The sequence below is a fragment of the Camponotus vicinus genome, unplaced genomic scaffold (genome assembly GCF_025532165.1).
Source record: "Camponotus vicinus isolate PSW18456_S1 unplaced genomic scaffold, iyCamVici1.0 SCAF_1, whole genome shotgun sequence".
NCBI classification, from domain to species: domain Eukaryota; kingdom Metazoa; phylum Arthropoda; class Insecta; order Hymenoptera; family Formicidae; genus Camponotus; species Camponotus vicinus.
This window is the reverse complement of record NW_028141945.1, coordinates 34,905,303-34,931,512: the sequence shown is the minus strand read 5'-3', so window position 1 is coordinate 34,931,512 and position 26,210 is coordinate 34,905,303. Positions and strand designations below refer to the sequence as shown.

At 31.3% G+C, this 26,210-nt stretch overlaps 1 protein-coding gene across 4 annotated transcripts in view; it reads left to right on the top strand.

Moving 5' to 3' along the window:
• The window catches only part of LOC145963531 (ras-specific guanine nucleotide-releasing factor 2), a 54,786-nt gene that overhangs the window by 7,615 nt on the left and 20,961 nt on the right, over positions 1–26,210 (top strand). For all 4 annotated transcript variants that reach the window (XM_083085592.1, XM_083085609.1, XM_083085602.1 and 1 more), the window contains exons 5-6: positions 21,513–21,619; positions 25,945–26,092. In XM_083085592.1, the coding sequence (XP_082941718.1) occupies positions 21,513–21,619; positions 25,945–26,092 (255 nt within the window). The remainder of the gene's footprint in view (positions 1–21,512; positions 21,620–25,944; positions 26,093–26,210) is intronic.

Sequence of the window (26,210 nt, the reverse complement as noted above, 5' to 3'; positions counted from 1 at the left end):
CCGTTATTCGCTACTATAAAGTCCGGTGTAAGAAGTTATCATCCTCAATTCTCGTCCTCAACCCCCGTGTACGGTGAAAACTAGAACTTTAGCGAGAATCGAGTGTCCTGCTTCCACTTCCGCTTCAACGTTATACGTGTTCCATTTTAACACTATAAATGTGTCAATAGGAATTACATACGCAATGGCTATCGGGTTATCGAAATTCCAAAGTCCGTAAAACGCGTTGCTTTTAAGCTTTCGCAGACATGAAGTGTTCTACAAAAATTACATTTTAGTAAAATCTAAGAAAAAATCGCATTCCAAAATATATAATTTGTATCTGTCAAGAAGGTAAAAAAATTTGATATGTTTTAATTATCTTTTGCCTTGCTTTTTTAACATTATGTTGTAAAAATTATCACGGACGATAATATTTAAAGTAACGTAATTTCCAGACTTTTTCGTGGGATGATGCATTCAAATGCATTATACATAATTCAAAAACACTTATTTTATGATAATGTATTTAATGTCAAAGGCAAATGGATTATTTGTACGCACAAGGGGCACATGTTAATTTAAAAACTCATATACTACTTCTCTATTATCAACAATCAACAATCTATAGTCAACAATCAGATGTTGGTCCTATATATTTTACTTTTTGTAATACTCAATTAGTATAGTGCATTAGCGTTTCAAAAACTTTTTGTACATTTGTTCCCATATGTGTATGCATTTTTAGCGATATGACAACTTTCAAAATAAATTCCAATTTCTAATATAAAACTCTCGAAATATTATGATCTGAGATCCTCTTTACTATGCACAAATGCGATAATTAACACCAAATGCAACCACTTAATTTTGTATTCTTTTTAGTTAATGTATAAAGATATCGTTTTAAATATTGAAGATATCAGTCATAATCAGACTACTGCTACGCTATTTAACGCAACATATGCGGTGAATCTTTTGAATTTATGAACGCAAGAAGCAAAAACATGAGTTTAGTCATCTAATTGTGTTTTCCAGATTCTTGGCATCATAAATCCCAAGTTATTACGATGGATGAAACATTTCTTGACAAATTCCCGAGTATACAAACTTTAGGAGAAACTAACTTTCTCGTTAAACGGATAAATCCGAAATGCACCGAACAATTAAGGGGTTTATCGACGATATGTGAATGCGTGAGATAATAGGGATAGAGAGAGCGTATCGATTTCTGCAAAGGTCACGTGATGCTCGTCGGCTTTCCCACTTTTTCTAAAGATATATCGGCCGTTTAGTATTTTCTTTTGGTCTCCTAGACAAGGAGGAAGCTGTTTTTTTCCTTATTTCCACTTTCGTTGCGACCAATAAATCGATCGCACGCGCCTGCTGCGAAAAATAATGCGAGACTGTAACTCCAGTCGCTTTAACAGCTCGACTTTTAGTATCGCAATTATCGTCGATGACAACTGCAAAATATACTCCATGTTTCGCTGGTTCATGAAATTTATACGGTTTAGTTTTCAATTCGAATTGAAATCTGTTTTTAATGACGTTTCGATGTGAGATTTAACAAAAATATGATCTCCATATATATTTTTTCATTTTTTAAAATATTTGTTGTAATTGGGATTTTTATAAATTAAAATATTTTAATATTATTATGTATTTGACAATAAGAATTATATGCTTGAGATAAACATTTTAATGTTAAATTAAATTAAAGTATGTTTAAAAAATATACACAAATACATATATACATACTTAACTAAAGAAAAGTTTTCCAGATCAATCAAGTTGGTTTTACTATCAAAATACTTTTAATTAATTAAATGCCTTTTTTCAAGTTAGAGTTAAACTAGAAACATTCAATTTTTCAATTCAATGAGTAGCTCGTAAAATCGAAATTGATTTGTAGTTCTTTCAGCAAGAGTAAATACGAAATCAACATCAGCCTTGGCGATGTCGCGTCACGTAGTGGTCGCAAGGACGAGGCCGTCGTTCTTCTTGTCCCAGTATACTCGTCCCATTTTACAACCCCATTGTCATTGTCGGTGGCGTCGTGAGCCTCCTACTGGATGCAACGACGCGGGCCTGTTATGCGTCTCTTTTCTAAAGACGTGACGCGAAGACTGCGTCTCTCCCTGCCGCACATCTTTTTCGCAGCTGGTGCAGCGGAAAATGTGTTTACTCGGCAAACGTAAATTATTTAAAGACCTCGGTGGCCGTTTATGAGCAAAGTGGCACACGTCGCGGGTCACAATAAAATCAAATTATCCGATACTTTAATAGACTGCGTGTTATTTCTTCATGATTCTCTCGATTAGAAACTTGTTGTGTCTTAAGAATGCAGTTTATTTATCTTCTGGGATGCAACATACACTTCTGAAAATATAGATAAAGAGTAATATGTATACATTTGTTATACTTGAATGACTTTTTACATAGAATGTTCATTTATTATTTGATTTCATATATAATATCAATAATTTAAATATTATCCATCTGTTTCATTTAGTGAGCTTTAAGTGCAAATAATTATCAAAGAAATCGTCAGCAATTAATACTGGATAATAATATTCTAATTTTGTATATATATATATATATATATATATATATATATATGTATGTATGTATATGCATATGAATATGTATGTAAAAATATTATTCCAATATTGTTCGTACAAATTTCATCCCGCACGGATAGGAGTTCTCTGTGATGCGTAAACCGGACGGACCGAAGGGTAGCGAGAGTATTTTTTTATGTTATTCTATAAAATAGCGTAAAAAATGTTTTCGTTCTGTAAAATGTTGTTAGATTTATCACAAAACAACAGGATTTGGATAAATACACGCTGTGAATAACGGAACCGTAAAAAATATACAGTCTGAAAATATTGAATTCTGTCGCGATTGTCGAATGTGGTAATTGAGTGAATGTATATAATATATTGTATTTCTGTTCGAACATCGATAGTCTATTAACTGCATATTTATCCAGACCTTCCCCAACTGTTTTATGCACAGTTCTATTGCATAATATTTCAATTTATCAAACACTATGACAAATGATACTGCGAATCACTAAATTACGTGGATAACATTAAACGATTGGTATATTCAAATTATATTCTGGGAACTCACGTTAAATGAGCTTCTCATTTCCAGTTGGTTCTCGAGGTAATGTGGCTATTTGAATTAAGTTGCTGGAAAATGGGAAAATTATGAAAGTACAAAGCGACAGTTGATGAAATGAATGGTCGTCCAGATGTACCATAATTTCGGAGCAATATTATATGGAGAATGCATTTCCGCAATCTACCTGAGTTGCATAAGCGAAATGTGCTCTTGAGTCCTTTCTTAAAAAATAATTTTTATAGGAAGATTATTAACAATTCGCAAAATGTAATAATTGCAATATATTATTATTATAAATATTATTAATATATTATTTGTGACAAAGTCAATCTTCTTCTAATTTCAATGTCTCGATTAAAAATCGCTTCCGAATAATTTTATTTTAAAAATAGTTATATATAATTATTTTCAAGACTTGAGAAATTTTCAAGAATTTTCGCAGGATTTTCTTTTTAAGTTTTATATTATCTTGTACGCTGTCGCGACCTTAGAGCATGGACAAATGTGGATCTTCCTATCTGAGAAAAGCCACTGCTAGAATATTCTATGTCTTTGCCTGAGGTAACCGCTTTGAATTTCCTGCATTATCGAACATTGTCGTTTATTCAACAAACGAGACATTTTTCTTTTGTAAAAATGACTGGATTATTCGTCATCGAGCATTAAGCCATCGGTTTGTCTTTCTTACATTAATGGATTTTGCGATTAACTTTTAATTAGAACAGCCATTTGGTAGTAAATTTGTAACGCGATAAAGGGCAAAGTAATAGTGTTTTGATTAATTATTCGTGCGCTCGCATTTGTGAACATCGAAGTAACTCAGTAGTTATCGTTTTATTTGAAACTGCGCTTTTTGATTAGCATGATAGAATATCCAAGTTACATTCTGTAAGTACAAATACATACACACACATATCCAGCAGCTGAAAAATAGCTTTTAATAAATTATATTTCCCACTGTGGCGCAGTAGTAACCAGGATGTTCTTTATTCGTTCATGTTTGCGACGAGGTCAAGGATGGTGACGCTATATCGAGACGAGTGTGAAAGTTAAATGCGACGATTTTTAATCGAGAATTTTGCACCTTCGCTTGTGCACGCTCCTCTACAAATATGCAAAAATATTTCGATGTTACAACTGACCTTAAATTACATAAATAATGAGCCATAAATAATCAATCGTTGTTTTATCATTTTCAAATAAACTTTTGACGTCACCCGTATATTTTACTACGATCCAGGAATATTTTATCAATAGTTTACATGCTATAAACAAATTCAAAAACAATTATATTGTCTTCTAATTTGTTTTAAAAATGTCATCAAATGTGACGTAATATTGAGAATATTAAAAGAGTTTTAAATATATATACAGTCAGAAAAAACGAACTGTAGTCACATATACATATTATATATCTACATATCTATTCACCTATCATACATACATACATACACACATGCATATACAAACACACACATTTCTTTCTTTCTCTCGAAATAGTTATTCTGAAAGATATCCACCTTCGCCTTTAACATATTTTCGATAATTGCAATCTGGCTGCACGTAATTAAAATTATAATTATTATCCGATGGTACATGACCTGTCGCTTATCCTCTTATGTACTCTGGAAACATGGTGTATAATAATGGATGTCGAGAATATCATAGTAACTTCCATCTCCTACATGCAGACTAAGCCCTTTTCTAATTTTAGTCGTTTTCTCTCTCAATAACAAGAACTACATACAATACACCTGCGCATATAAATAATATATTAATCTTTTAAATTATTGCGATGTTTATTCGTTGATTTATTATTATTATATGTGTTCAATGTTTAATATTGCTTATTAATTTAATTAAACAGAGAATAAATGTTGTTTATAAAATCGACCGAATATATTTGAAGAAAGTTTTGGAAAGATTGAAAATAAACGAGCTTTTACTGGATTAATTTTTCCCGTATAATTAAAGTGTATTATACTTTCTATCTATTAAGTATGCCATGAAAATTAATAATTAGATTCCTCTTCTCTTACTCAAAGATTTATTAGTCACTCTTTAATTTTTCGAAAGTTCGCAGTTTTCAGAGTTTTATTATAAAGTCAGTGTTATGCTTTTTGATAGAAAACCCTGATATAGAATTTTTCTAATGTGACCAACGATATTGTATTAACAAGAGATTAATTTCAAAAGTCAGAACTCGTATTTATTCGAAAGTACCTGTCTGTTGCTTTGAAAAATTCTTAATTTATACATGCGACAAATTTGCAATTTCGACCGATGATCAATCGCGGACTCATTTTACATACCCTGAACTTGCATATACATCGTCCTCATTATACGCTCTGTGTTTTAATTCCATACTATATAATGAATTATTTCCTAACTATAATGCGTAGCAACCAAAGTTTGCTAATTAATATCGCAATGTAATTAATATTGGCACGTTAACATTAATAACGATGCCGAACGTAGGTTGAAGGATAATCGATACCGCCGTAAAAGCGTAGCGCGAAAAATTAACTCTGAACGACAATGCCATTTCCCTGTGCTAAGCTCAATAAAGCTATAAATTCACCATATATTTGCATCGTTTTTTCGCTCGTCGCTACGATTTAGTTTTGTTGAGTATTCGAAACTTGAATGCAAATTCACAGCCAGCTTTTCTCGTCAACTTGAGTGGCAAAATAATCGAACGTGCTACGCTCGGCTTTAGAGAGAAAATCAAACAAGCTAAAGAAAGCCATTACATGACCAGAAGACGGTGAAAAACGAGCGTAATCTGTTGACGGCCACACATGTATGTCGCAGGATTTTCACACACATGTTAGCAAAAAGTGTGTGAGTTAAAAAGGGAGGACAGAAGCGCTTCAACTTCCCCTCTTTATAAAATCGTAATTTTATGTGAGAAATCATCTCGAGGGTAGTTTCTCGACCTTGTAAGATTTCGAAAATGTATTTGGCAAAACGATCGGCATTCACTCCTCTGGAATTGCCCATATTGTTAAAATATACATGTGAGGAAGCAAAATTGTTCTGCGAAAAGTCGGTTGATTAGATTTGGTGAAATTTTATTTTAGTATTTTAGCGGAATATGTGATTTTCGATAGCCAGAAAAAATGATTCACTTTGAACTCGTTCCCTGTTATATCAGATTCTCTGATATAAAATAACGAATAGGTTAATTTTTATCAAATGCCATAAATTCTTTTTCTATTAAAATTTTTCAAGTCAAAATCTCGCGTTAAAATGCACAAATCATGTAATACGATTCACGTATAACCGTTGACACAACGTAATCGCCATGACAGGTCGCGGTAAATTGTCTGTTAATTGATTTTCGAAGAGAAGTTTCGTAACAATCGTCACGATGCTCTGTAGGGACTGAAAACGGACGGTATGCGTGCAAGTAATGAGGTGTATGCAAAGCACGCATCAGCGTAAATGTATTCGTTGCATTTGCGGCGCTTTAATTCGACGATTGCCATGCCAGGCGCGCAATGACAATTAAACAGGTGCCGCAGGAAAGGGCTCGAAGGGCTGCGTGTTGCGACACAGTAGTTGCATACATGTCACTCTTGTGTCCCATCTGTTCTTATCGCGTAGATTCGCGTCGCACGCCGATAAATGTCGTCCATATTACCTTCATTCCTTCTCTTTCTCTCCCTTCGTCACCGTGAAATTAAATCCATTCTCTGAATGTATAACGGGTTAAATTCAAGCCACACCGGCGTTGTAGAAAACTGACGCTCTTTCGAATGAGAGACAGGTCAAGCGTGACTCGAATGCTTTTCTCTATGCTTTTTCGTGCATCTCTGTGAAACGTCAAAGAGCCGCGTTTGACATGTATAAATATTCCCCGCATGCATCTACAAATATTCGAATCAATTTATTCATGCAGCAATTATATTATACAATGAAAAACTTGCATGTGTATTTTATACAGTATATTGCTGTGCCAAGTATTTTGTTTCATGAGAATGTAAAAGCCAAGCGTGTGTTAGCTGCGTGCTTATAATTATTGGTATTGCAAGTTCGATTGTAGGAAATAAAATTGCCATGAAAATTCATGAAATTGACATAATCGCTGAAAGATACAAATTCCATAAAATATTACATTAAATATAATTAATATTTCTATTTATGCCGCGCATAGACAATAAGGTTTCACATGTTAATTAACTTTCGCGAATTGTTGATGCCCAATATCCGACACGATGAGATCACATCGAATTCGCTAAGCATCGACAATCCGCGTCGATGTATATCAGATCTATCAATGATGCTTCGCGATACTCTTGAATGAATCCATCACCAATCACGAAGATTAATGGACAACAACTATTCGAGCAGCATTCACCATCAACGTTGTCGAGTATCTCGTCCCATGATCGATATTTGCATTCGATCGAGTCTCAAATTAATTCTATATCGATATATCTCTTTCTGACATATACGTAAAATTAAATTTATGTGTCAAAATAAAGAATTATATTCGAATAATTGATATTTATCGATTATCAAAATTTGCTTGTATTTATTTATTTGTATTTGTTATTTCACTTGCATTTGCTTGTATATATGCTATTTCCCATTTAAAATTAATTCTAGAATCCAAAATACTTATGCGTATTTCTTTACAAAAAAGAGACGCTCTATATAATATAACTTTTCTAAAAACCAATAATATTGCTCATTTACGTGGAAGTGTAGTTCATAAAAATCTTCTCAGAAGTTTAATACGGTCGTGGCAAAATCGACAGGTTCTGATTCGTTGGTGAGGGGTTTACGATCAAAGCAGAACGAAGAGCGTATTTCGAAGAGATAAAACGCCTCGGATGCCGAAGTACTGAATTTTACATCGGTTTTTCTGACTGTGCTGTTGCATGGACACGCGCGGAATAGGGCCACCGGGTAGAGACGCCAGGCTATACCGGCGAAAGAGGGTCAGAGGGGCATAATGTGAGAGAGAAAGAGAGAGAGAGAGAGAGAAAGAAGGAGAGAGGGAGAGAGAGAGAAGGAGAGAAAGAGAGAGAGAAGGAGAAAGAGAGAGAGAGAGAACCGTGGAGCTTTATCTGAGACTGACGTCGCCTGTTGCTGCGCTTCACGTATGTACACGTTACACAAGCACAAGTCGGTATATATATATATATATATTCGATGTTCCATCCGCTTCTTTCTCTCTCTTTCTCTTATCTCTTCATCCTCTCTCTCTCTCTCTCTCTCTCTCTCTCTCTCTCTCTCTCTCTCTCTCTCTCTCTCTCTCTTATCTCTTCATCCCCCCCCCTCTCTCTCTCTCTTTCTCCTTCTTTCTTTTTTTTTCTTTCTCTCTCTCTCTTTTTCTTTCCCTTTCGCATAAGCGTCAACCACTACCCTTCGTATATCCCTCCCACGGCCTTATTCTCACCCTCGCCTTTCCTCTCTCTCCTCAGTTGCCGCTCTGCTTTGGGCTCGATGTTGTTGGTACCATCGCGGCAACTGGCATAGCATCAGAAGGGATGAATCGATTCTGTTTCTAGCTAAAAATAAGCTTCTCATGGGAGCTTACCTCGCACGGAGCATTCACGCTACTTATCTCTTATCTTCTTCCATCCCTCCTTTTTCACACTTCTTGTTCCTTTCGCCTTCGCTAATTACATTTTTGAGGATTTATCTGGAATTTAAAATCAAATTTACATACAATTTCTTGTGACATCTAGCATAACAGCGTATGCAACTAACGTCCTGTCATTTTCTCGGCGTGTATCGTTAATTATACGTCACAGGCCATTTTAGTCATATTTTCTCGACATATCGTTAATTATATGTCATGTATTATATAATCATATTTTATGGACTTTATTAATAACTAATTTCTTTCACTGAAAATTTGTATACACTATACATATGTAATACGTATCTAATATTTCATATTATTTAATTTTTTTTTATCACATTCTTTAATATCTAAATAATTTATATCTAATTTTAGAAATTGAATTTTTTTACTAATTTTAAATTCTAGAAATTGAATTTTTTTATTAATACATTACAAATATATATTATATGTTCAAATTTCCTTTAATTATATTTTATCCTTTTATATTCTTATATTAATTTTATTTGCCTATTAATATGTACACTTTTCTTATCCGCCTTGTCAGGCTATTTCTAGAATGATGATAAACGCTTCTCTTACTCTATTTCTATCTTTTTTTCACTACGCTATGAACAGTCGGATCAACTGCATTCGACTTTCCCGGGAGGACACTAATTTCTGTTCATTACGGAAATACATCCGATAGCGCTGGTGTATCATGCGGAGATTGACAGAAGGTGCACAATACACGGCCATTCGACAACAATAGTCGAAGGTCCGTTGAGAGCTCAAACGCTCGTCAATTAGATGATTTCAAGTGAGAATACCTCAGTGGCAGCGAGATGTATTGTAGTTAAGATTAACGGCGGCCCCATAGAACGAGATGTGGGTCGTAGGTGAGTGCCAACCGCGTAGGGACGAAATGAATTGCGAGAATTTAAACAATGTCTTCAATAGAAGCAGTCGACAGACTCTTGTGGAATTGCCCTTTTTCACATGCGTGGAACTTTGTCCTCTTTATCATATGGCTAAATCCCATTATTAGAACATTTTTTTTCCCTTGACATTAGCTATTATTATTTTATGAATGTTATAGAATATTTTGTGTGACGAATATCTTTCTTTATAAAAGAAATATCCTGCAAGAACGTCATCTTCTAGATGTAAAATAATTCATAAATTCATATCTTTTGATGCAGTCCATCCTAAGATTCCTCTAAATGCATTTGCAATTGCAAAAGCAATAATATGTAATATAATTATATGTCAAATTAAAATCATATAAATAAATAAAGCGAAATAATTTTTCGCTTTAATATTTATAAAATAAAATACTTTATATTTCTAATATACATATATCCTCCAAAAATTTAAATACATCGCATTATATATAAGGGATGCATTAAATTTAAATATTATTAATACACAATATAGAAGTGATATTACATTACAATTATACATGTATTTTCAATATTTATACTTATGAGCAGAATATTATAATTATTTGTCATAATTTGATTATGATATGATATATTAATGTAAGGATCAAACTTTTATTGTTAATAATTTGATGTATTTTCAAAATGTTAATTATAATACGACTACATTATATAATATTTACTTTTGTAATATATATTACAATCATAAAATATATTTACACTATAACAATATTCTAAAATATGAAATAATTTATCTTTTAATTATCAATATAAAAAAACACAGACTTTGTATTTAAATTATAATTGTATATTATATAGATGCATAGATTTTATATGCACGTTCCATAATCTATTTTCTTTGATTTATTTGCACATCGAGTATAAATAATAGAAAGATTGTTTTCCACGTTATATTTATATTTAAAGAGTACAGAAAATAAATACATGCAGGAAATACAACAGAATTATGTGTACAGAAAATAAATATTATATTAAAATTGTAACTTATAGATAAATATTTATTTTCACTTTCTTTTTGTCTAAGATTTTATATTCAAAAAATAGATCTTTTTTCTTTAAAAGGTCTTTTTTCAAATACTTACAAAATATTATTAGAGAAAACACATTAAAAAATATATTAGAATTAACTTATACAGATTTACAGAAACATACACATCTAATATTCTAAATATGCTAATTAAAGAAACTCTAAATCGTTTTATATATATAGCGACGATTATAAATTGATAATTACACAACTAAGTATTTGGCCAGTTACATTAATTGAAATATTTGTCTTTGAACAATTAATTCTTTAACAATGTTATTGACAGTTTTATTTTTTTAAATTTTTACTCGTTAAATGTGATTTCAAATATCTTTATATGCTTGATATTTTTACCATTTTTTTATAAAAATATTTTTTAGTATATTGTTATGTGCGTTGTTTCATATAGATGCATAGATATCGTTAATTAATAGCGGCAGTTTTCATATGAATTTTGCATTCCGATAAGGAAACGTTCGGCAACGTAAAATAAATGTAGGTGACTTGTGCGATTTAATTAATTGATGTTCGCTGTAACTTGTCCATATCATTTCTTAATTTATTATTTTATCTACGTATTTTTTATTCAATTTCTCGTTTCTTGCTTTGCGTTGAAAACACCTCATTAATTTCTTTTATGCGTGCATTGCGAATTCATTAATTTAAAGATATATGTATACGCGACCACATAATATAATATTTCAATATTTTTATTATTTTCACGTTAATATATTAAAATATGCGTATATAATTCAATGACTCGCAAACGTTTTCACAAATTGAAATTTCCATTATATTTAATTCGAATAAATTACAATGCGAAAACGCTGTGAAAGCTAACGAATCGCTCACACGATTGTTGCGTACATGTAACTTTATGTTCGCGTGTATATTGGCCGATCAAATGAGCAGAAGCAATTTTGTGACCTACAGAGAGGAAGAAAGAATACATTATTTTTCCCCCTTTCTGTTGTCAAATATTTACCCTTGATATTCATCTTAATTTCTCGCTGACCGAGGGATCGTGATTGCCACTGTGCGCAATTTACCTTTATTACGTGCGAGGCTATAATGGTGAATTCGAAAAAGTTGATTAGGTGTTTCAGTATATTTCCGAAATACTATATCTCTATCTTCGTTCTTTTTCTTTGTTTGTGATCTTCATTTTACATTAATAGTAATAAATAAATTTTGCAATTTTTATTTTGTTCGGAGTGTTTCATTATCATTTACCAAATTACGTAATACCTCGATCATAAGCGTAAGTGTTGTTTAGTAATGGTAATTTTTGCGAATTCATTAATTTAGAGCTCTTTCTCTTTCTCCTTCTCTCTCTCTCTCTCTCTCTCTCTCTCTTTCTCGCTTGTAGGAAACGTCTATTGAATCTCTGATTGACGAGGTGAAATATATCGGAAAACGGTGTTGTTCGAATTGCAATGCACCTGCACGTCGACAGAAGCGAATGGCAGAAATATCGGGAGATATAGCAATGTTCCGACGCGAATCATTTTATCGAAGACTCATCTCACGTGCGAAAATTTATAAAACAACCTAAACATGTGCTGCAAATCATGCTTTGCGCGTTTGTAACATTAGATGTGAAATTTCTGGAAAATCTTGTTATATGCGATAGTTTGTAACGTTATATCAGAAATCCTTTGAGCTTAGGATATGCGAGTTATATAACTCATTATTAATCATTTTCAATTTTCATGTAGGAAGAATCTCTAGCGTACAAAAAAATAATCCATTTGTTAAATTAAACGAGATTGTTAGATGAATTTTATTTTATCATGAAATAATGTAAACCGCTCACGAGCTTGAAAAGTAGAATTCTTAATTTAATGTAACTGTTTACAAACAGAAATAGTCTTACAAAATTATCAAATGTAACAGAGTTACACAAAGTTCACAAAGAATAGAAAATATTTGACTTGTAAAGATTATAATGCGCAAGTTTTGTTCATTATGAATTTTCTAATTTACAATGAACATTAAAAGTACCGTTTCTGCCTTTGATGCAGATTAACTTTTGTTTCTCCTGCTCAACTTGAATTTCAAAAACAGCAATTATTTTTCCTTGTGCATAATTTTTCTTTATTCGTTTGTTCGTATATCCACCTTTCATGATGCCGGTACTTTCATTCGTTTGTGAAGATACCTCGTAAATTCGTTTTTTTATTATTTTAAACTTGTTTTCGGTTTCTCACACGTGCACGGCATATAAAAATTGCATTTACAGACGGTCAGGCGACTCTCAAATGGCTGTTTTCACTTAAAAATTCAGAAGCACGAACATGAACCTTTCAGCAGGGATTCATACAAATGTAATATTGATACTATACGTATACTATACTTAATACGTACGAAAAAAAAACTTTCTATGTTTATTCATGAAAACGGAAACACAACAATCGACAAATTATATCTGCAGCATATTTCGAAAAAAATTGAATTTGTTGAAATTATTTTAATTTTTAGCCCACGGGTTACCATAGTATCCTGAGGCTGTCAAAAGTGGGTCAAATTTAACTCGGTTGACTCTTTAATGCAAGGACCTTTCGCGTAAAATATTTGCAATATTTTTGGCAAAAAAACATACCTTTTTATTAAATGTAAATATTATACGTTTGTATAATGGAAAACAAATAAAATGAAATACTCTTTTTTTATTAAACTTCAACCATTTTATAATAAAATCATTTGTTTATATAATTTCTTTGGGCATTATATTGATAAAACAATTCATTCGAATCTTTTTTTGGATCCTACATTGGTATATCAAATGTCTAAATATCTGTATTTCGATTCGATTCGATGTGATATTTTATCAAAGAGAATTTGATGTTTTTCTCATTACTCATTTTAGCCTGTGACGATTTAACGAAGCTCGATAGCTAATTATGGCATATCATTTGTAGGCATTAAAATCCGTTTGTATGTTTCTAAAATTAGAAAACTGAATTTAATAAAGTGAAAGAGTTCATGTAATGTATATACATATAATATATATAATATATATAATATATATAATAGTATAATATATATAGTGCAGAACACATCGTTCTCTCTGTAAAGAGAGAATTCCATTTGAATTCGGAGCAAGACAAGCAAATGCCTGCTTATTAAACGGGTATTAAACTCTCAATCGAGATTATTATTAACACGCGATCTCTTTCATCAAGTAGCAGATAATTTGCAGCTAGTGCGTATTTGCGCCAATGAAAGCGATAGATTTACAAATCGTAAATTTACGTCGTAATACGACCGTAAGGCTTCATATATTGTAATTCTAGATTAAATCGTAAACCCAACCTTGGCATAAACCGAATATATTGAAGATTCTCTACTTCGAAGGAGCTGCATGTTCCGATAATATACTCGTCATTATTGCTTAATTATATAATTTATCACAAAAAGCAATGCAACATAGAGATAATTGATGTCGGAAATTTGGGATATGTAATATTCAAATGAACATGTGAAATCTTTATTAAATGGAGCTAGTTAATTAGAACTCTCTGTGCAAATAAAGCCAGATAGAATCTATTATGCGTCTAATCTGAACGTAAGTTGATACGAGTTTCATCTTGATAAGAGAGATAGATAATAACCAGCAAGAGGATCCTATGTCATCGAGTAAATTATCAGAGCAAGTCTCTCTCTCTCTCTCTCTCTCTCTCTCTCTCTCTCTCTCTCTCTCTCTCTCTCTCTCTCTCTCTCTCTCTCTCTCTCTCTCTCTCTCTCTCTCTCTATCTCTATCTCTCTCTCTCTCTCTCTCTCTCTCTGTATCTCGACAGAAATTGTCCTTACGTAACTACGAATATGTGTGACCGAGTAGTAAACTCCCCGTAATTTCTGACAGCCACCGGTCATATGATAGATTGCCAGCTTAGCGTTGGCTTACTGGTAATTCGAACGTCTCCTCTTTTAGTCAGCTGTAATAATGTGAATGTCAGATAATCTGAAGATTTATCAAATCTCTAAGATAATAGCTAAGCATTTATATTTAATGTGTGTGTGTGTGTGTGTGTGTGTGTGTATGTATATACGTGAATTTTAATTTTATTATTTGAGTTTTAATTTTTATATAATAAATTTTTATCAAAACGGATACTCCTTTATGTATAAAAGTGTACACAATTAATGATACTCTTTTTTTTAACATTCGAAAAATTAGATCTGTAATTTAACAGATGTAAATTTTTTAATTTTTTAAAATAATTTATATATTTGAATTTGCAACTTCGACATTAGTATTTAGAGCAATTTGTGTTAATCCTGATATAATCAACTTCACGTAACATACGTAGAATGAAACAGTATCAAAGACTGCCGGCGTATGTACATTAGAAACTCAAAAGCCGCATTGCGTAAACGTCAGATGTAATAGTGTCGAATAAATTTTACTCGAATGAGTCGCGCAGTCGTCAGAAACGCAAAGATAAACTTTTCCTATGGTAGTTTCAAGAGCAAAGAGCTCGTCAAATACACGTGGAAACTACAGTACGTTTACGGCCTTACCGTTATTTTCGTGTTCTCAAGAGACTTTCTTTCAAACGCGCTCCTTTTTCCGGAATTCTCGTATCACCGTTAAATCCTCACGTCTTTTAGAAACCAGAGAAGAAAGTTATCCGAGCAAAGAGTCACCTTGATCGATTACGACGTTTTTCTTACGGGGTGAAAGAGAAGGCGCCACAATGACTTTTCAGGATCCGTCTTTAATATTGTCATCTTTTACGTGATATTGTTAAAAAGTAAGCAGTATTAATGAATTCAAATTAAATTTCAGTTTGTATAATAAATTAGGCATTTATGTGATAAAAAATCCTGTGATAAGAAACTAAAAACTTAAAATATTATAAATTTAAACGAGAAAACGAAATTTAACATCCTGTAATTTATGTAATCTATGGCATCCTAATAATCTGGATAATATCCTGAAAATAATTTACATATAATTTAATTTACGTCTTCGAAAGTGTATTAATTTACATATATTTGCGCGATAATAATAATATAAAATTATGCAAAGTGATGCAATTACTCATGCAATTACTCTTGCATCAAGAATAATGGTTCTTCTTAAAAATGATGTAGTTCAGAATATAGTATATAGACACAAGACACGTACATACATATATACATACATACATACAAATATATCTATAAATATATATATTCATAAATTGTAAAGAATCTCGTGTAGTGCGAGAAGTTTTGCAGTTTATTGTATAAATTTTTATGACCAAATTCTCCAAAGAAATATGTATCCATAGATGCAGAAACGGTGTTTAGAGTACACTATAACGTGGAGTTATATGCGAAAGCACTATCGCGATGCAAGAAAAAATGCGGCCGTCAGAAACTTAGAATATATATTTTGCTAACTCTTCCCTACATTCTTGTAATATAGCACTACAGTTAATTTAAATTTAACGCGAAAAGTTTCATGATGCATAAAACATTCATCTCAAATTCTGAAGTAAGATATAAGTATGAATTTACTGATCTTGTCGAATTGCGGTGTATCTTACATCGTAATATTTTTTTACATTTTTTAAAAATTCGTAAGATTCTCTTTATAATGTTTCATTTTTATATGTTATTACTATGTTTCCTTTATGATTAGACGATAACAATCGACATGTTAAAAGATATCAATCGACATGTGTATTCACTTAAATTCTCATTTTTGTTTCCTCAATATTAGCAATTTCCGCAATATTAGCAAAATAGCTAATCAATAACGTATCCATTGTATAAGTCTATTCATTTATTCTCTTGTCTCGAGTATTAAGAAAGCAATAGAAAAAGCGATTTCTGATCAGATATATACGGCTTTATTACCAAGAGACATTAGGTTAATAATATAATGGTAAAAAGATAGAATCGCTCTTATATTCATTTATTTTCTGCTGGAAATTGATAAAATATTCCCTGTCTCAAATATATAATGGATTATCTGAATGACCGATATCTTTAGACATCGAAAATCGATAGTACTAACTAATGGCGTCTCCATAATTGAAACTGTTCTCCAACTGTTCTGCGTTCAAAGTAATATCATATAGAAACCACTTAGTCCACTCGGACTTAGTCCTTCTCGGCTATATGGGTCATGAATATTCTCACTCGGATAGTCATTGTTATTACACCTGATTTCACTTACAATTGGCCTGTTGCTCATGTCGCGTGCACATACAGACTGACAATGTATCGCGTGAGCCTTTTGTCATTAGTTACAATAGGACGTTACAATCAATGCAGACAAAATATACGCCTCACTGACCAGTTGTAATGTAGAACCAGTTAACGAAGCTTAAGTAATATCGAATGCGCTTTAATTAGCCGCATTTCTCGTGAGCGCTCAGACACACGCACATCAATTATGCTCGTAATGATACCATAGAAAACTGATGAAGAAGAAGCAAATTTGAAGCAACTTTGTTAATTGGTTAATATTTTATTAGGCCATGCTTCTTTATCACGATTTATTTATATCTATTTTGAAAAAAAGGAACGAACTCGAATATTCTTTCGAAAATCTTTACTTGTTTAAATCGATGAAATAAATGGACCGAATTAATATGCGTACACAATTTATATATTATTTATTATTTATGTATTATTTATCCAAAAATTATTCTATTGGTACCTGATGCTTTTCCTAGGCATCTTTCTCCTTGTCTTTTTCTTCCTCTTCCGCCTCTCAGATTGTCAGGATCGCGCAATATTTTATCCAGTCCCATATTCAGCAATAGCGAAGCAATATCCGCGAGAATCGCACTTCGAGTCGATGAGATAACTTCAAGAAAGAACTAAGCCCGAAGCGGAAGAATACAAAATAGATGGAATTGACAAGAATCGTATTCACTCCGACTTTTGTCTCATGTATGTTTTCAAAATGTAATGAAAAAAGAGACTGTGGTATTCGATTATCTATATATAAAGATACGGTGACATCACATAGTGCATGAGATAGAAGACGAGACGAAATTAAAATGATAATGATTAAATAATTTCACTATCCTTATCGAGTAATTAATCGAATTTTAACAGATTAAAATTGAAACTGCTTATCGGAGCGAAATCGAAATATCACGCGAAGATGCAACGAACATACGCGACACACTGAAAACTGAGGCATTAATGTGCGCTCAATCCATGAAATGCGCTTATTACATATGAATTATTTATGATTCATGACAATGCATTTACAGTATTATTATGAGTCGTTTTGGATACTTAATTTTCTATAATACTTCGTCTTGGATACTTAATTTTCTATAATACTTCTTTTTAATAAATCTTTCAGATCTTAATCTCCTACGTCGAGTACTTATCAATTATATCCATTTTGAAAGGGTTATATAATTACATAATTTCATAAAAAAATATGGTGTAATTTGTAATTTATTTTATAATTGAGAAATTATACTTATATTGTATTTTAACATAAATGTATAAATTACAAATTAAAATTAAGAATAAATATTCGCGGATAATATTCGAGAATATAATTTACCGATTGTTTGCATGACAGATTTCGATCGAGTAAATCTTGCGATAAACTACAATACATTATATATTATAGGAAAGAGAGACGGAGAGAGAGAAAATGAGTGCTAAACATAAATTAATTAATTTATTTATTTAAAATATTATTGTTGCAAAATATTAAAACGCAATTCCAGAATAAATCCAGGAATATTGTTTCTTTAATTTCAAATTAATTATTAATTAAACTATTGACATATTATTACTTTTTATTATTTTAATACGTTTAATTACTTTCTTCAACCGATCTTGCAATTTATGTTTTATTACACAATTTAATTCAAATGATAAATATATTTAATTCGACAAAAAATTTAAAGCATCAAACAAAATATATATATATATATATATATATATATATATATATATATATATATATGTACATGATTTTTAAAAGTATTATTAAAGATATAATTATTGTAAAATTTTATAAAGTCCGTAATAAAATAATGTTATAATTTTTTTAAATTTTATAAAATATTCTAGAAATATATTTTATAATTTATAACTTTTATTCTTATTGTACTTTGATATTTTTTTTTAAATAATAGATAACCGCATGAAATACATTTCCGATAAAGACCTCATCATCACGATATAGTTTCATGAAAAATTTATTTATGAAAGTTATTGAATTATTAATTATAATAATAATAGCAAATTATTTTTCTATAATTTGCGATCGAGTTTCAAGTAAAAATTCGATAATATTTGAAGTGTCTTGTACATATACTGCTCGACAATCGCCGAGCGAAATATATGTAATATATGTATATATGCATAATATATGTATATTACATAGCATATATATATATATATATATACACACACACACACACACACACACATAATATATTTACATAATATATGCATGTTATATTCCTTGAATTATTAATTATTAAATAAATCATTAATATATATTAATTATTAATTATATCATTAATATATATTAATTATTAAACCAATATATCACGAAGTCTCTCGTTACGTTAAACACTCGATTTTGTGATTCATGTCTTACTTCGTGACACTAATCCGAATAGAAAATCAAATTTAAATCAACGAAAAATGTAATATAAAAATTTAATTTCATATTGATTTGATATTTGATTTCAAACATAGTTGAAGAAATAATTATTGTTTGCAAAGATTTCAACAAAATAATAATTTATAATTTTTATTTTTGTCATGCGCGCTTTAGTTTGTATTTAAAATAATAAATGAATGAATCGTGAGAAATATGCGTTATAAAGCTGATAAAACCTATTATCGCGATACAGTTATACGTCGTTTACAGAAAGTTAATTAATCGTTAATTATAATGATCGAAACAAATTATTTCCCGATATTATCATATTTCGAAAAGGAATTCAATAATAGATAGAGCATCTTTTACGTAAGAAAATATTTCTTTTTTTAAATTTAGGATTTTTTAATTACAGTTTATTTACATATGCAAGTTGAAACAAATATAAAACAGATTTATTAAGAAAATTCAATTGATTTATTAAGTATTTAATTATTTGAAAGTTTTCTCTAATTTATTAATTAATGCAATTCTCTAGAGCATCAAGCAAACTGAGCATAATTAGTAATTTCTGATTGCAGCCTTATATGCGAGTTCACGTTGGTACCGCAAATATTCAATCTGAGCACTCTGTCGATCGAAACTGGTGCATAATCCAGTTGCCCGGAAAAACCCGTTATCTTTATTGTACTCTAATGCATCACGCGTATAATTAATGCTTCTATTTTATATCATCACCTTAAATTTTAATTAATTTTAATTAATTAATGTATTGGTTTGCGTCATAAGCTGTGTCCGGAACCAGTATAAGCCGCAAACGAAAATTAGTTAATGTAAGCAGCGTTGCGAAAGAGATATGTAACAGGTGCTTTCATTTTAACATGGGATCTATCAGAATCCAAATGTTAATTCACTTTGTGCAAAATACGAATTCAAGAGAAATGCTCTATATCATAACAAAGTCACAAAGGAAATAACTGCAACTCATTTTGAAAAATAAATAACGCTACTCAATGTAATTAAATTTATTCGTGTTTTAATTTAAGAAATCACTTTTCTCCCCTTTAGTTAAACTCATATATAACGCACACCAAAATAACATACTTTCATGTAGTTACAATTTTCCAGCTAGTTAGTTTGCATGTAATAATATGCATAGAGCGCTTTAATCGTTTTTCTCCTTAAACGGCTGTAAATTTAAAACAAAATAATTTATCATACTTCTTCTGTGTTCAAAGAATTATTTCTTTATTATTAAGGTGATAAATTGGCCGATGTGCAATATCTATATTAGCAGGTAATAAGAGATATATCGCGCGTAAAAAATATACGTATAAAACACGAATGCTTGCGGCATGAAAGAAAGAATGTTTGCGTGGATGCGCCCTGCCAAACGCGCTCGTGAATAGATAAAAATGACCCGAGAATTTTCTTTGAGAACGTAAAGCGAAATCCCCTCAGGAAAGACCTACCCGCTTCTACGTGTTTCCCTAGTGGAATGTTGTCGGATACAAACGAGCAGCCGGATAGAGGAAGCTGCTCGTAATGCACGGCGTACGTTACATTCTAGCCCTTAAATAGTCATGTGAGCTCTTTCACGACGTGTAAATATTACTCTTTTTTTACAGTTATTATTCTACGTAAAAAGGAAGGAAGATTGAGAGTTTTAAATTATTTGTTACTTTACATTTATTATGTCAGATATGTGAATAATATTTAGCAAGCGTGCATGCATCTGAAAATTGTCGCGAAAGGCCACACAAAATACGGTCGGTGTTTGCGTCGCACAGTTTTGATTTACGTGAGTTTCAAAGCGCAACGTAGCTAAATGAAATCTTGATAAGGATTTGCATAGTTAATACCTTCGTAAAGAGCTATCGCGCAAATAAAATCCGCGGATAAAACAGAAATAATACTATCGCGAAGAATAAAAAGCAGTTTTAAGCTTTTTGATTTATGCGAGCTTGCGGAGCAGTTAATGAAATCCGAGAGTAGGTTTCCGGATTTGTACGGTGTATAAATAGCAAAATGTGTAGAAACTGAGTTCCGATCCGATCGACGAGAAGGAGGCATAAAAGGATCGCGATCTCCTCTTTAAAGTGCCGTCGATTTGCTTCCCTACGGCATTTTTCCACGCGCACAATGCGCAAATCGAACGATGGCGGAATCGCGCTTTTTGTCGGTCCCGCCGTCATCCCTTCTACATTGGAGATAACTGAATTTTTTATTGTTCCTCTGTTGCAGCACTGTTTCGCGATATCGTACAGGAGAGAGAACCAACGGCAATACGAGCTAAAAGCGGCCACAGAGACGGACTGCAAAACATGGATCGATGCGATACGGGAAGCTAGGTAAAACAAAGGTTCGCGGCCGAATCGAAGATTGGGCCGATTAAAATGACGCACGCATCGCCCTGATTTATGGAGATTGCATACTGCTCGATTCCGTAAATCACTACGATCATTTCGATGACGGAGTGTAACAGGCCGCGCTTAAATTTAAAGCTCCAATTAAATTCGCCGCTGAATCGCGGTAGTCTCCGGCCGTCGATAACTTTCATTCGCGAAAATCGGGGAAAAGCTTCGCCGCTGTGGATTTTACAACGCGATAGTTACAAACGAATTGATTTCAACATGCCTGGACCTCCCCCGTCGCGTGTTTCCCTCTCTTCGTTAAATCTTTTTTCAGATTTAAATCAACTATACGCGTGGCAGAGAAGATATTCGATATTCATTACCAATTCTCGAGCCGGCGCGAATTAAAATATCTGTAATCCTTGATGAAATCGTACATGATATGAAAGTATCGTGTATCCAACTAAATTATAAATATAATATAATTTGTATTTATTTATCCGACACTATATTGATAGAAAAAATTTTTCATTGGTATTATAAAAATGGATATACTTTCGCGATTCTGTTATCGCATTTGATATGCATTTTATATTTTTAATAATTGTAACGAATTAGTCTCAAATTACGCTAATTTATAATTTATTGTATAAAACAAAAAGAGAAGTGCGATCTCTTAAACTAAATCAGTGAAAATACCATTAATTAAAACAGTGACAAAATCTCAGATGAATAAGTATTTTACTGAGGAATAAAGCATGACTATCACTGATCTATTTTTAGTGAAAACAGCCACGCAACATTTCCGTCTTATTTTTCCGTCTGATTTTAAGGTAATAATTTTGTATAATTCAATAATATTTAAAAATTTTAAATTATATACATATTACATTTTACTCTTAAGATGTGATAAACTAACAAAACACGAACAAAACTTTTAATCAGAGAGAATCAGATATTTTTTAATAATATATATTACTGTAAATTTATCTCACATATATGATATTATAAGATGAATTTAAAAATATTGAAATGGTCATTACTACTAACTTTTTTTAGTGAGATTTCATCGGTTGCAGTGTTATATTTTATTGAAACACTATTTATCAGTGGTAATACACTGACTCCATTTAAAACAGTACGAGATAACAGAATAATTCTCCAATGTATAATGGAATTTATGACGCAATAATTAACTTTGTTTTCCAACATGACCATTTTATCCACACTTTACTGTAAACCGTATACTTCGTCTATTATTCAGGAGAATTAATCTCGTTGATACGCTGATAAATACATTTACGGGCATCATATCGGGCTGTCTCAGCCACTATTTCTCTATTAATTCCAGTCCTATAATTTGCTCACATTAACGCCGAAATAATCTTCATTGTGCTATCAAACGTGTTTTAAGAGGTACGGATAGACTAGCTGTAACAACTGATTGCGGGGAAGTAGAAATGCGCAAGGATATGCGAAATGCAAATATATTCTAATTATTATCCGTCAATATATGTTAATAATTAATATTAGTTAATGTACAATCTAAACGATAAATTCCACTAAAATAAAAAATACAGTTATTTAAAAAAATTTCTATCCTTATCTACTCTTTCTTCTTTTTTTATAAAAAAAAGAATTTCAAATTTTCTCTGCCAACAATTTCGCAGTTAATTCGCGTTAATTCTGTTTAAGAAAATGTGCATGGGTTACAAAACAAACCAATTTCATCGGTATTTTTCTGTCACAGATATCTCTTATAAAGAACGTGATCGTTACATTGATCATTTGATGCTCACAGATGCATCAAATGTCGTTCTAATATTTCATCATCATGCTGAGCTCACGATATCATTAGGCGAGAAAAATTGATAGTCACAGATCCGTGTTTTCACTTGACACTTCTCGAATTACTAGAGGATATTTATTTTCCGATCCATCGTCGCGAGTAAGGTTTATATTTTTTGCATTCTTTTCGAACATTTTTACGTTTAATTATTTTAATTGCTTAAATTGAAATTCGAAGAATTTCTTTTTAATTAATCGGCATTTCTTTAAATTCATTTAATTATTATATGATTTGGAAAAAATTATTACTATGTTATATTATTACTATGTTATATTATTACTATGTTAAATTATTACTATGTTATATTATTACTATGTTATATTATTTTTCAATTAAGATACACAAATTTTTAGCGAAAATCAAATCATATTTACTTCTTTAAATATTAACTTAACATAAGGCATTGCAAACAACATGTGTACACGAAGAATATTCCTTCCTTTGAATATTTCACGATATGAGAAGCTACACAATCTTCTTCCGCACTTCTCATTTTACGAACCGACTTATACACGTTTGCATTCAAACGATACGGCTATCTTCTCAGATTACTGCTATGCTGCACCATAATATGCATAGATAATGATATCCGTATTACTTCGGTAATTTTGCCGTGTATTCGAAATATAGGGTTGATACTTCTTCGAGTATCTCATGTCACGCAGAAGATCGATCGATAACCGTGATAACTTCTTCATGTAGCGTGGACCACGCTCGAGGTTGCTTGTTTGCGTAAAACTCAAGTATTAGAGTTTCTCAAAACATTGCGCTCTATGAATATTACTACTATACTTCCACTGAATCGAGCATTCATATCTCTTCGAAAGCGATACGAGTGGTGAAATCCGAGACAAGGAATAAGAGATATATTTCTTCTCAAAGAAGATATGTACATTACACAGTAAAAAATTTTGTGTTAAATTTGACATATTTCACTATACTTGCGCGACTTGTACATTTTTAAATGCATTATAGATAAAACAATTCAATTAAAATTTAAATCAGATCGCACAGTCTTACAGTCTAAATTTTAAAAAAATTTGCATATGTATACGTATATATGTATACATATATTTTCTTTTTAAATTAAATTATAATGTTCTCAAAAATGAAGTAACATATGTATATCCCATAAATTAGAATATTAACAACATTCCTTATAATATTGGATTTTAATTTTTTAATATGAAAATATTTTTAATATGGAAAAATATGTACGTGATATATCACCTTTCGTACACGGTAAAAAACATTTTGTATTTCTGTTAAAATTTTCTCGTGTCAAAATTTTTGTGTTAAATTTTTAACATACTCTTATGTTAATGTAACATATGTCGTTGCGTTATTTTGACATTTCTGCGTTGAGTTAATATTCACCGTTTCTAAGAGTTAAAACAACACAATTAATATGTAAATGCACGAATTTTTGATGAAATATGTTATATGTTAAAATGAACAGATAAGTTTTGTTATTTTTCTCTCTATAACAGTTTCCATATGTTAAATCGACATATCTCTTCTGTTATTTATCATAAAAATGTAAGAATAATATTTTCTTTTAATTAAATTTAACATTATAAATATGTTAATTTAACATAAACTTTATTTCCAAATAACGTTTAAGAGTGTTACACTTTTGTGTTAATTTTTCACATATTACTTGTGTTATTTATTTACATACTTGCCTTCTGTTAAATTAACATTAAAATTAGAGTGGATAAATTGGGACATGTGAAATATGTCAAATTTAACACAAAATTTTTTACTGTGTAATGTATCTTCTTTGAGAAGAAATATATCTCTTATTCCTTGTCTCGGATTTCACCACTCGTATCGCTTTCGAAGAGATATGAATGCTCGATTCAGTGGAAATCCTGCATCTCTCTTTTACCAAGATTATGTTGATGAGATGTAGATGTAATAAATTACATGAGTCAACGAGAGAAATTCTAATGAAATTCACCGATCATCTGTTTAACATAAATCTAGTAGTTTTATTTATTGCAAGTATGAATTTTTTATAGAGAGAGGAAAAAATGTGAAAATATAAGTGTTATATATATGATTAAATTTTCTGTATGATTTTTTGTATTTTCTTTCATTTGTATGAAATTGTGTGAAAAAATCATTTTTTTCTTACTGAAAAAAAAATTAAAATATATGAAAAAAAATGGAATTATATTATATATGCGTACATATTTTGTTTTGTTATTTCAAACCGTAAAAAATATTTCAAAATTTTGCGAAACTCTTCCTCAGCTTCGTGACTGCAGACAAAAAGAATCGTAATTTCAGTGCAAAATTCCCGGAATGTACACTTTGTGCATTTTTCCAGGCCACGTACGATATCTAGCGCTTTATTTTTCTTTGTATAACGAGTTCGCGCTTAAATAACACTTTTAACTGCGACACATGAAATACAGACGCGCCAAATTGCTAACATGACCTTCTTTTTCTTGATTATTGATTCTAGCTTCAACAAATTGTTGCTGCAGAAAGAGGAGCTCGAACAGAAGCACCTGCACCTGTTGCAAATCGTCGAGACCGAGAAAACGGCTAAGTGGCAGTACACTCAGCAATGTGAAGAATTGGCGTCAGAAATAAAAAAGCTCCGAGCAGAGGTCAGTCATACTAGTCGTTTACTATGCATATACTTGTCTGATAATATTTCTCTCAGGTAATTCTATTCCGTGTTCATCTTTATTTTGCTTATTCACTGATCACATTTCATAATTACTA